Consider the following 12,734-nt stretch of genomic DNA (forward strand, 5'->3'; position numbering starts at 1 on the left):
TTCAATTAGTTGACTAATTGGGTTGAACGTCTACTGGATATAAAGCATGCATCTTAACATCATTATCTTTAAACTTGAAGTGTTTAAACTATATGCTAATTAAACAAAAATACAATAGTTTGTTAAGCCTTTAATGTATCATGCAGATTTTCTCCTTTATATGTTTCTGGCATTAAAACAGGACTTCAACCAAATGATGTAATCTGAATCAACTACAGAAAACGTAATAAAAGCCTGTAAGTATTTAAAGTATTTATATATTTTAAAGCTTTAATATATATATTTAATAAAACATATTAAGTATTACAAAACCTATAAACATATAAACACACTCAAAATATTTGCTCATTAAGGCCTATTAATAAAACATAACACTAGTGACATCTTTGTACTCAAGATATTCCTATACATATTAACAACCTCAGGATGTTCTTAAAAACAAAGTGCTTTGAGACATCTTAAAAAGTGGGAAAATTTATATTTTTAAAACGAGAAAATCAGGGGATTCAATAGTACATTCTTTCACTTATCTACACCCACTGCACATGAGCAGACTGAAATTGTGTCATATTTTTCAGTTTGGCGATAAATCTGTGTTACCTCTTTAATGTTGTTGTTATGCTGTTTTCTTTCTTTTTTTGTGACTTTAGGTTAAATTTAATTGTATGCTTAATGCAGCTAATGTAACACGTGTCAACTTAGCTCTAGATTTTTAGGCTCGCTCACTACTTCACTACTGGGAATCAACAGTTTTCATACCACTCCATAACTCCGCTACAGATCTGTACCGACACACAGCCTCTCTGTCTGTGCGGTGAGTGTTTCAAAATCCGCGCTCTTCGAATCGAACGGCGTGATCGCTGTGCGGAATATGAATGCAGCAAAGGCTCAGCGGTTCATTTCCAGCATAAATTCATAATCCACGCCACCCTCGCGGTTTGAAGAGCGCCAATTTAGAGCGGTTCACCATGCAGACAGAGAGGAACTGTAGACACGGATCTGCTGCAGATCTTGTTTATCTCCACAAACCACATTAATGACAGCCGCACATGATCTGTTTGAACCCGGAAAACTAGCTCACCATTAGCGTGACGTTAGCTTAGTTTAGCCAGACGAAGCTCTCTTTTCAGGGTTTTCATACTCAGTTACAACGTTCTTCCTCTTCATGTGTTTGTTCATCATCTTGCAGATATTGCATTGGATACTTTCCTTATTTTTTTCTCACGTTTCCCACACTTTCAAGCTCCGTTAGAATATTATCATGCTCCTCGAGGCTTCCCCAGAACGTCCTGTGACATTCCCACTGACAGGATTAGCACTATTGCGCATGTGTGACAAAGAGAAAGACAGTCCCAGCATTAGAAACCGCGCATTGTAGCTTTGAGGTAAAAACAAGGAACAAAACAAAAATAAAACGACTCTTTGACGACCAAAATAGTTGTCGACTATTTTAATCGTCAACGTAGTCTCGACTAATCGTGGCAAACCTACTCGCCATATTTTGCTATGCTAATATTAGCTTAGGCTAGTGATGTGCTATAAGCTAGCGGGAAAGAGTGTAACCAGAGGGCTGATGGGAAATAAGCAGAGGCTAACTTTCACGCTACCAGTCCTGCTCCCTAATCAGAAAGGAATTTTGAAAGAGCTTCTGCTGCACTGCAGGAAATAAGTTTTAAAAAACAACACAAGCTCTTTGAGTTTGGCTAAAAACTGATCATGACTAAAAGCCTACAAAAAAAAATCACATATCAGTTGCACCACAGTATTTAGTCAACCCTCGGTCATGCTATGCAAAAAAAGCAAAAAAAAAAAAAACACAACTTGATCTCAGAAAAATATTTTAAGTAAATTGGCTTTTCTTTACAATTCTTTTGTCATTCTTTATGCATAATGCACCTGTAAGACTGCTCACAAAGTTTTATAAATGTCTTGGTGTTAACAAATTTGTCAGGACACGGCTTTAAATTAACACCCAACTTCTTGATCTTTGATATCCTCCACATTTAATCAAAAGAGTAACTTTTGCTAAAAATTTGACATCTCCACAAAGTTAGCTTAGAATAGAATAGAATAGAAATACTTTATTCATCCCAGGCTGGGAAATTAGGCTGTTGCAGCATTAGGCATATACAGAAGATATTAACATATAACATTAACATAAACAAATGTTGCATATTGTAATGTGCAGAATATAATAATAGGGAGTGTGCAAATTGAGGCATTAATGGACATCAGTCATTTAAAAAGTCCGTTGGTTATCTGTTACAGCGGGATGGGGAGTTATACAATCTTATTGCGTATGACAGAAATGATTTCTTGAAGCGGTCCCTGAAACAGCGGAGTTGTCTGAGCCTTTTGGAGAAGGCACTCCGTTGTTTGTCCAGAACTGGGTGGAGAGGGTGGTCTGGGTTATCCATGATGGATAGTAACTTGTTGAGGGTCCTCCTCTCCACCACAGCTTCAAAAGTGTCCTGCTTGCAGCCGATGATGGAGCCGGCCTTTCTTGTCAGTTTGTTCAGCCTGTTGGTGTCACTTACAGCGATGCTGCCCCACCAGCAGACCACAGAGAAGAACAGAGTGCTGGCTACCACTGACTGGTAGAAGATCTCCAGCATTTTGCTGCACACATTGAAGGACCTCAGCTTCCTGCTGCAGGTCTTCTTGTAGACAGGTGTGCTGTTGGTCGTCCGGCTCAGCTTGCTGTCGATGGTCACACCCAGGTACTTGTACTCCTCAACGACCTTAACATCCTTACCCAGGATGCTAAGGGGCTGCGGTGCATTGTTCTTCTTCCTGAAGTCGATGACCATCTCTCTGATTTTATCAACATTCAACAGCAGCTGATTTTCTCCGGACCACTCCACGAATCTGTCCACCAACCCCCTGTATTCCTCCTCCTCCCGTCCTCCGCTTATACACCCAACAACTGCAGAGTCGTCAGAAAACTTCTGCAAGTGGCATGACTCTGAGTTGTACTGAAAATCAGCGGTGTACAGGGTGAACAGGAATGGAGAAAGCAAAGTTACCTGTGGGGCTCCCACACCACTCACCACTACATCAGGCAGGAAGCTGCCCAACCGGACAAACTGCGGCCCGTCTGTCAGGTAATCAGTGATCCAGGAGACAGTGGACCCACCAGCACCCATCAGCCGCAGCTTTTCACCCAATAATGGAAACTGAAAGCTTCTCTTAACTAGCTAAAACTACTGACCAGAATATAATTTAAAGTTCATCATATGTCAAGAAACCCATAAATCCATGTTTTTCTAGCTAACCACTTGGTCTTGTCTGTAGGATTGACTTGAATCTATCCATCTTCTGTACCTACTAAATCCATTTGCAAACCAAATCATCTTCAAACTGGAACAAACTGAATAATTATAAAATAAGACTTTCATGTTTTTCTGTACGGACTTCAGGATGACATGCTGTTAATCCCTGGTCTATAAATGAACAGACCGAGTTCTTTGGGATTTGTGTCTTTGCTCTAAATGTGATAATTACATTTAATCTGGAAGATGATTTGATAAAAGTTGACATCAAAAGACAAGTATCTTTTTTATGTTTCAGCAGGGAGCAGAACTGTTTAACACAAATTGCAAATAAAGGCTAATGTGAAATTTGACCTGACCTCAGATTCAAACATGGTGAGATTGATTCCATGCATGGATTGCACTAAAGACTGAAAAAGGACTCTTTTCTCAACACACAGAAATGACAATGATTTGTGGTTTGGTTTGCTTCTTACTACCTCCTCCTACTAATGGGTTAAACAAACAAAAGCTGTTCGACTACCAGTCAACCTTTTATTGATCAGTACATCAACTCTTACAACAATTAATCATTAGTCCACAAGCATGATGTCACCTTCAAAGTGCACCGGATAGCCTTGCTCACATTTAATTTTGATGTATCTGGTAGTTATTTGGCCTCGGTAGTTACAGCGTGGAAGTCTGGCTCCTTGATTTCTCAGTTTGCACACAACCAAGTCAAAAGGTTGAAGGCTTCTGGTAAAGCCACCGTCCCGCACTCCGGCATTCCCACAGACTGATCTGACCACTCCAGTGTTGGCGCGGATGAAGGTGTTGGTCTCCTTGCAGTCGTTGCTATTGGTTTGGGCTATGCCTCTTCTAGTTATCTCTGCGTCGCACCGGTCGGCACTCATTCGCGTGTTAATGTGTTGCTCAATAAACTTTCTGTACCATGGAGCAACATTTGCCGGCTGACAGAGAACAATGGTCACTAACAGCAGCAAAACCCCCAGTTTGAGCATCATCTTTCTCTGGTGGGAAAACAAGACACAAAATTAATACATATACAAGGAATTAATGCATAAATAGCAATAGTTGCAATATATTAACAATGAAAAAAACAACATAATAAGAAATAATTTAAATGATATTTTCTGACGCAGAGAAAGTTTACCTTTGTGAGTGAAAAAGTAACTATGACTGTCTCAGTGAGCTGATGGCTTATTTATTCAATTGACTTGTGAACTTTGATTTCATGGGCAGAAAGCAATGTGTTGTGTGGTGGTGGTGGGAGGGTATGTGTGTTTTAGATGTTTTCCCTCACAACCTCTCACTCTAAAAGTGTATTTTTACAGTATGCAGTGGGCCAAAACAATATTTTAACAGCCACTAAGTGTACAAGTTCTCCCACCCAAATAGATGAGAGAGGCCTGTCATTTTCATATAGCTATACCACAACCATGAGACAAAATGAGGAAAAACAATCCAGAAAATCACATTGTCTGAATTTGAAAGAATTTATCTGTAAATTATGGTGAAAAATAAGCATGTGTTCAATAACAAAAGTTCATCTCAATACTTTGTTATATACTCTTTGTTGGCACTCAAACATTTTCTGTGAGTCTTCACAAGGTTTTCACAAACTGTTGCTGGTATTTTGGTCCATTCCTCCAAGCAGATCTCCTCTAAAGCAGTGATGTTTTGGGGCTGTCGCTGGACAACAGAGAATTTCAACTCCCTCCAAAGATTTCTATGGGGTTGAGATCTGGAGACCGGCTAGGCCACTCCAGGACCTTAAAATACGTCTTCCAAAGCCACTCCTTCGTTATCAGGGCAGTGTGTTTGGTTTCATCTGACCATAGGACATTCTACCAATCCTCTTCTGGATCATCTAAATGCTCTCTAGCAAACTTTAGCCAGGCCTGTACATGTACTTTAGCAGGGGGACACGTCTGGCCGTGCACGGTTTGTAGTGTTACACTGATGGTAGCCTTCGGTACTTTGGACCCAGCTCTCTGCAGGTCATTCACTAGGTCCCCCCATGTGGTTCTGGGATTTTAGCTCACCGTTCTTGGGATCATCCTATAGGGTGACATCTTGCGGGGCACCCCAGATGGAGGGAGATTATCAATGTTCTTGTATGTCTTCAATTTTCTAATAATTTCTTCACACCAAGCTGCTGACCTATTGTAGATTCAGTCTTCCCAGCCTGATTGATGCAGGTCAACAATTTAGTTTCTGGTGTCCTCCGACAGCTCTTCGGTCTTGGCCATAGGGGAGTTTGGCGTGAGAGACAGAAATCTTGCTTCTTTATAGGTGACTGAATACTTATTTTCCACCATAATTTGCAAATTAATTCTTTAAAAATCAGACAATGTGACTATCTGGATTTTTTTTTTCCTTTTTTTGTCTCTCATAGTTGAGGTATACTTCATATTTTTAAGTGGGAGAACTTGCACAATTGGTGGCTGACTAAATACTTTTTTGTCCTACACTGGTAAAGACAGACAAAATGTGAACAAGTAGGTCATAATTTCACTGAAAACCAGTAGTTTCTGCTATACAAATGAGTAAAAGCTCATTTTATTTTGTAACTTGAGTATTTTCTAGCCTCCTATCGTGTCAGTGCCCAGAAGAATGTGTCAGGAGTTGCTGTTGTTGTGAAATAATCTTTTGTAACAAGAGCCAGTTTGATAAATAAACTTCTAATGGTTCTTCATGAACAGGAGGAACAAAGTGGTGCAATGCTAACAGAAGGTGCAGTTGTAGGCAAGCTGTCATTGTAATTCATCCATTTTTTTGCTGAGAGATCTTGCATTTAGGAGCAGGATGGTGACACTCACAGTGAACTCTGACCTCATCTTGTCCACCTCCAAAGTCATCCTCACATCACCTCTCTATGCTGTCCGTCTACTCCACCCAGCCACCACTTTGTGGCCACTGATCTCTTTCAGATTAAACCTGAAAAAGATACAGTCAACTGATGTGTTTCTCACTCTACTTCTATATGTCACCCTATATGTTCCTGTCTTTTCTGTAAAATGTGTCACTTTCTATATTTGCAAAATCATCTCATCTACAGTATCTCCCTCTAGATTTACTCCTCCTCCTCCAGCTCACATTCTGCACAGACATTCACCATCACACCTTAACTTCCAGCTTTAGTCTCATCACCTTGTCTGACTTCTCATTCAGGACTTTGCTTTTATCAATACTCACTGTGCAGCTGACACTGGACGTTCTTGCCTTCTTGCCTGTACCGCCCTCTCCTGGCCGTGCCTTGTATTGATCAAAAACTTTAATTACCGGTATTCAGACTAAGGATAGGTAGCTAGAGGGCCGCAGTGTCTGCATGATTTCCACACATCCAAACCCTACTCATGACTGATTACCTGGTTCAGGTGTGTCCAGCCAATTAGGACATTCCAGGGTATGTTGTAAAACATGCAGGAAAGCGCCCCATCCATGCTCTATTGATCACTTCTTGCAACACATAAAACATTTTCAAACCATACAGAAATTAAAAGCATTCATTGAGGCCGATATAATTGATAACAATGAAGAAACTAATAAAATATGTTGATGTATATATGTGTGTTAGTGTTATTTTGGTGTTTTTCAACAAATTGATTTTGTTTTTTTTTTCATATTACTCAGTATAATAGAGATCATTGTATATTTAATTTGGGCTGAATAAGAACAAAGAGACGTGAACTTGATAAGCTTTTAGCTTCATTTAAAGCTCTTTTCATTGTAAAGTGACATTGAGAACCTGAAAGGTGCTTTTAAATAAAATGTATTATTATTTGAACTCTGAACATGTTTTGTTACATCTGAGATTGTTTGTGGGACGATTAGCATTATTTATTTGTATTTGTTTGTTTGTTGTTCTTGTTTTAAAAAAAATGTAAAAAAAATCTAAAGCACTGATGCATGAAACTTAACAAGGTTTACTAAAGTAATCTGCCTGAAGTTGATGTAAATGGAACACTAGTGCCAAAAAACAGCTGAAAATGTTAATGATTTAGCCATCTTACTATAAAATGTATATTTGTGTTTTTTGTAAATATATATGTATGTTGATTTAAGCAGAAGAACAAAGTTTAAAGATTGTGATATAATGCTGTTTTTCCATTTTACATTGTTGGTTTGCATGAAATTAATGACAAAAAATCTTTTTATGGATGATTTCCGTTTGCACTTAAAGAACATAAGGAACTTTGACAATGACATTTAGTGTAGTTTGGTTGGTAGTTTAATTTCAACATTCAACACAAGCATCAGTTAAGAATCACATAGCATGAGCTCCAATTTAAGACCTATACAACACAAGTCACTGACTACAGTTATTTGTATTATCATGACTAGTAACTGAGGTGTTTTACTCTGTTCATAAAGAAAAACCAGGACAAGCAGACATGAATGCAACGAGGAAACAATCGGATGAAGAACAGAGCCGACCGATGATGGTTTTGGTGAGGGGTCAGTGATCAAAACATTTGTAAAAAAAAGAAAATGAAGAAGCAGAATGACTGAAAGCAGAACACTGATATGTTTCTCAAAGAGCAAAGCTGCAGATTACTGTGTGCCAGTACTTTGCATGAGTTGTAAACAAAGTAATAATACTTAACAGTACAGTAGTAGTTACATCGTATTTGTCTGCTATATGTTGTATTGTATTAGTTAACTGTTTATGTACCTTCTGTTGTCATTTTAGTTTGGTCTGACCATGAATGAGTCATAAAGGAGGCTCTGATGCCTAACTATGAATCCACAATGGGTCCATGCAGGTCAGGGTCTCCCTGTGCCGGTCCCCAGCCCAGAGAAGGGCGTCTGGCATAAAAATGTCTGCAAAAACTGAATGTGTGAATCAATGAAAGCTGGTTTGTTGTGGTGAAAAATGAAACAGGCTGGAGAACTCTGATCCTTTGGTCAAAAGCTGGAAGAACTTCCAACTGAAAGTCTGTACTGAAAGCTAAAATATAAATCAACGTTTTTAAAAAATGCCTTTTAAGAGTTTTAAAATAAGACCTGCACACACAGGTCTCCATTATTTACCTTTCAGAGTGCAGCTGTGTATTTGTGAAAGGACCTGAACATCAGAAATATCTGTGTGTGGAAACTGGATGCAGGAGAAAACGTAAAATAAAAAAATTAAAAAATTGTTGCTTGTCCATTTTGCAGCTTCACATTAGACTACGATACAGTTGCTACTGTTTCACAGTGAAGGCACTGTGGCGTGATTGAGGCATCTCTGATTTTTGATGTTTCGTCAAACCTACAAACACAATCTGGTGAGATGAGGAAAGCGGGAAGGTGGGATTTCCTTTGGGGTGGGATTTTGATTGTATCGTCCAGGAGGATGACCTCACTTGCATAGCAATGCCAACTTCTGCTTTAGAAAAAACACACACAATCGAGTTCAAACTTGACAACATGACCACAAACATGACAAACAAAGTACTTCATGATGTCCTGGTGCTTCTAGGCAACAACGGTGAAAGTAAACTCAACATTTTTGTGAGTGTGCTGTGTGTTCAGATCACATAAAAACACTCTTTATGTTCACATTTAGATTTTTCAATTTGAGAAGTTCCAACTCAGGGATTTAAAATTTGATTTTTATCATTTTGGATGCAAATGGGAAGCCAGATTTTTTAATTTTACACTTCATGAGGCTCCAAGTCTACACAAAACAGAAGGTGTTTGTCCGAGGAAAGAGTCCAATGTGTGAACCGGCGTGTGAGAATGGCGTCCGTTACAGAGTGAAGCAGGTGAGCAGGACGCACCTGTCCTTCAGAGCAGAACCAGCTCTGATTCGCAGCTTCAGCACTCACATTTACATCATGAAAACACGAGATATAAAACGCATTTGGTTAGGGTACATGACCTATACATTTACACTTACATATTTGTATGCATTTAAGGAATGTTAATGCGGCGTGTACTTTTTCCTTCTTACAAAATAGAAAATACAGTTTTCTACTATGTAACACATTGTATAATCAGCTTTATTAAAAACAAGTTATCAGTCCATTTAGAAAAAAATCCATAATAAAAATAAGTTCTATGTTTCTCACTTATATCTTACAATATATTTTCTCTCTGTCAAAAATCACACAAAAATGTCCCAGCTCCGTTCTTCTCTTGACAACAAAGTGGCGGTGGTTGAACAGGATGATTGACGGCGTGGTGCTGGTGCTCATCAGCGTGGAGAATTCTCCGATAGCCTGGAAGAACTCACTTAAAGGCAGCGGTGTGTGTTGCAGAACGACCCGGAAGGACGCGGTGCCGTTACAACGGGCATTTGGAGCAGCCGCATTCCAGGGGGGTCTCCATCTCCTCCGAGTATGAGGCGCCGTCGGTGCAGCGGAACACCACCTTCCTCCGCCTGGTCTTGGTGACGCCGCAGCAGACGCCGGGGGGCGCCTGGCAATACCGGGGACACTCCATGCGCGGGATCTTGCTGACGGTCGTGCAGGTTCTCATGGCTTGGTGCCGCTTCAGCTGCTCCCGCACCATTTTCCCCGGACACGTGAGCTCTGCGTGTGGATGAGGAGCATTTCTGTTCAACGTTTTGTGTTTTTGTGTTATTTACGTAATTCAGAGGATTCCCACCTGTCTCACAGGTCGGTCCTGTGAAGCCCGGATGACAGTGGCAGACTGGCTTTCCCAGCTCTGACACGCCACACTCCCCTTGTCCGCAGTGCTGCCCCCTGCAGGCTGCAGGCTCCTCCTGCTGATCGCAGAACTGACCCTGGTAGCCCTCATTGCACTGGCAACTGTAAGACTGACCCTTCGGCACGCATAAACCATGGAGGCATCTGTTTCAAGAAAAAATTAAGTTGGTTTTTAGTCATCAGTCATTCTAAGAGACGTTCTGTACTAAAGAGCAAAAATCTGTGATGATTGTATTGTGTAGTACAATAAAATATTATTATTTATTATTATTATAATTTGAACAAAAGAGTAGATTATCACTGTAGCATCTCTTTCTGATGCATGTGATAAAAAAATATTTTTTCAATGCTGAAGGAATACTTATGTCATATAAATATCAGATTATTCATGACAATTTGTTTGAAGATGCCAAATCTTGAGGGAAAAAAGTCCAGAAATCCTTTTAGTTTTTGTTTTGATATTTCTTAAATACATTTGCAACTGTAAAGGTAAAAAGTTGCTCTTAAAACGTAAAATACTTGTTTCATTTGATCTCTACCTGTTCAGATGTTTATATACATGAAAAGAACAATCATTAGACTTAAAGTCCCCCTCTGATGAAAACCATAGTTTTTGAGTTTTTAAAAAGTATGTGTTGCATTTTTCATGTGAAATAGAACAAATGAAATAAGAAATCATTTCATTTCTCTCGCTGCACGGTGGCGCAAGTGGTTAGCGCTCTCGCCTCACAGCGAGAAGGCCCCGGTTCGAATCCCGGCTGGGACCTTTCTGTGTGGAGTTTGCATGTTCTCCCCGTGCATGCGTGGATTTTCACCGGGGACTCCGGCTTCCTCCCACCGTCCAAAAACATGCTTCATAGGTTAATTGGAGACTCTAAAAAATTGCCCCTAGGTGTGAATGTGAGAGTGAATGGGTGTGTGATTGAGGCCCTGCGACAGACTGGCGACCTGTCCAGGGTGTACCCCGCCTTTGCCCATCAGTAGCCGGGATAGGCTCCGGCAACCCCGCGACCCCGAAAGGGATGAAGCGGTCAAGAAGATGGATGGATGGATGGATTTCATTTCTCTGTATTTCTCGCCCCGTCTGATCCAAGACGAGCTTCTTACATGTGTGAGCAGTGACGGAGGAAGCAGTTTTGGGAAATCTTTGTTGGAGATTTTTACAGAGGAGCTGTGGATCCAAAGATTCCGCAAGACATCCTGTGTGCGGCTGTGGGACCTCTTGTGGCGCTCCTTAGAGCAGCCAGTTCCTACTATGAAGCATATTTTATTTAAAAAACGTGTTTTCGAAGTGAAAGTGAAGCTCTTCACTTCCTCGTCCGAGCTGACATCTGTCTCAAAACAATACAGCTGGACTTTAAAGATATTGTTTGACATTTTTATGTAGCAGCGGTGAAGATTTATGCTAGCGAGATACATAGCTATCATCATCGGAAAGGGGGATGAGGGGCGGGGTTACTCGACTCAGTCCTATTAGCCATGCCCCCTCAGAGAAGATTTTGACAACTGAGGCTTCAGATCAACATGAAGAAATGTTTTTAAAGACATTGTGGTTGAGGGATTTTGGTTAAAAACTTAATAATCATAATTAAAATACTACTGGGAATGTTAATGTTAAAAAAAATGACATTAGGGGAGTGTGTCAGCTACATGCTAGCTATTTTAGCTAGTTTAGGCTCTGTTTTGGAGTTTCGCTAATATTTTAGCTACACTCTAGCTGTTTCGGCTAATTTAGGCTTTTTTTTAAGTCTCTTTGGGCTGTTTTGATGTTTAGCTTTTTTAAGCTACATGCTGAGTTTGGGCTAACCAAGGTTTTTTTTTTTTTTTTTTTTGTCTAATTTGGCATTTAGCTAATATTTTAGCTGGCTATCAGCTGCAGTGGTTTCAGCTTCAGCATTTTTGGGAATCAATTTCAGCATCTTCAGCAGTCAAATTCAGCATACAGCATTCAAACTATCATTATCGCTAGTTCATAATTATGTTAAAAAGTTACAGTTTTAAAGTTTTCAAAATTTACTTTTAGAGTGTTCAATAAATGTTTATCCTGTTCGCTCCGCGACCTAAGGTGTGTTTGGATTTGACCCCCTGTGTGATTGAGTTTGACACCCCTGATCTGCTTAAACCAGGTCGTACTTTGACCAATCAGGGACTCTGATTTGGAAGTGGCGTATGAATGCGGATCCTTTCATACCTGGAAGTGCAAACCCTTTGCAAATTGATAATGGAGAGGAAATTGTGGTCATAATTCTATGACACCAAGTCCTTTATATATCAGAACGGAAAGGAAAAAGACTGCAGCGAGATTAGCGAGATTTCACACTAAGCCTCTTCAAACTGTAGATGACAAATATGCACTAGATTAGGTAGCAACTGTCTAGTGTGAACACCATGAGCTAATTGCTATTAAAGAATGTGGATCAATGTAGAATGTAGTATTAGAAAGACAGCCAACAGCTCCTCCAGTTCATTTCTTCTAGTAAGCCAGAGTTCTTTGGCCTCACCTGCTGCTCTGACAGGGATCAGGAGCTGTTGTCTCGTCACACAGAACCCCGCTCTGTCCTGGAGGGCACTGACAAGTGACCCCCGTCTCGCCTCCTTCTCTGCAGGCGCCCTGTGCGCACACGCTGCAGGAGTGACACCCCACAAGAATGCCATCGCCCTAGTGACGGGACGAGAGGAGCAGAAATTAATGAGGCGAGCTTTGGGAGATTGAATCACCCTTTTAATGTGGGAGTTACTGAGCACACACAGTTGAAGCAGCTTAGGGGGAAAAGTAAGAAAAACAGACATTTTTAAGAGAAAC

The 12,734-nt window shown here is 40.3% G+C and overlaps 2 protein-coding genes across 3 annotated transcripts in view; both read right to left on the reverse strand.

Moving 5' to 3' along the window:
* Positions 1-3,786: 3,786 nt before the first annotated feature.
* Positions 3,787-4,531, reverse strand: LOC112153702 (ribonuclease). Its single transcript, XM_036214110.1, has 2 exons — positions 4,426-4,531; positions 3,787-4,282 (listed from the first exon to the last, which is right to left on the reverse strand). The coding sequence occupies exon 2, from the start codon at positions 4,274-4,276 to the stop codon at positions 3,845-3,847; it is 432 nt and encodes a 143-aa protein (XP_036070003.1). The 5' UTR covers positions 4,277-4,282; positions 4,426-4,531; the 3' UTR covers positions 3,787-3,844.
* A 2,952-nt stretch (positions 4,532-7,483) lies between these two features.
* slit3 (slit homolog 3 (Drosophila)) overlaps positions 7,484-12,734 on the reverse strand; it is a 301,951-nt gene continuing 296,700 nt past the window's right edge. For both annotated transcript variants that reach the window (XM_024283656.2, XM_036214006.1), the window contains 3 exons: positions 12,433-12,590; positions 9,870-10,075; positions 7,484-9,793 (listed from right to left, as the gene is read on the reverse strand). In XM_024283656.2, the coding sequence (XP_024139424.1) occupies positions 9,546-9,793; positions 9,870-10,075; positions 12,433-12,590 (612 nt within the window). In that variant the 3' untranslated portion in view covers positions 7,484-9,545. The remainder of the gene's footprint in view (positions 9,794-9,869; positions 10,076-12,432; positions 12,591-12,734) is intronic.

Source organism: Oryzias melastigma, linkage group LG10, assembly GCF_002922805.2.
Source record: "Oryzias melastigma strain HK-1 linkage group LG10, ASM292280v2, whole genome shotgun sequence".
Lineage (NCBI taxonomy): Eukaryota > Metazoa > Chordata > Actinopteri > Beloniformes > Adrianichthyidae > Oryzias > Oryzias melastigma.

Bases quoted from the DNA above. Each gene is read 5' to 3' on its own strand.
- LOC112153702 (XM_036214110.1), bottom strand. From the start codon at position 4,276: ATGATGCTCAAACTGGGGGTTTTGCTGCTGTTAGTGACCATTGTTCTC.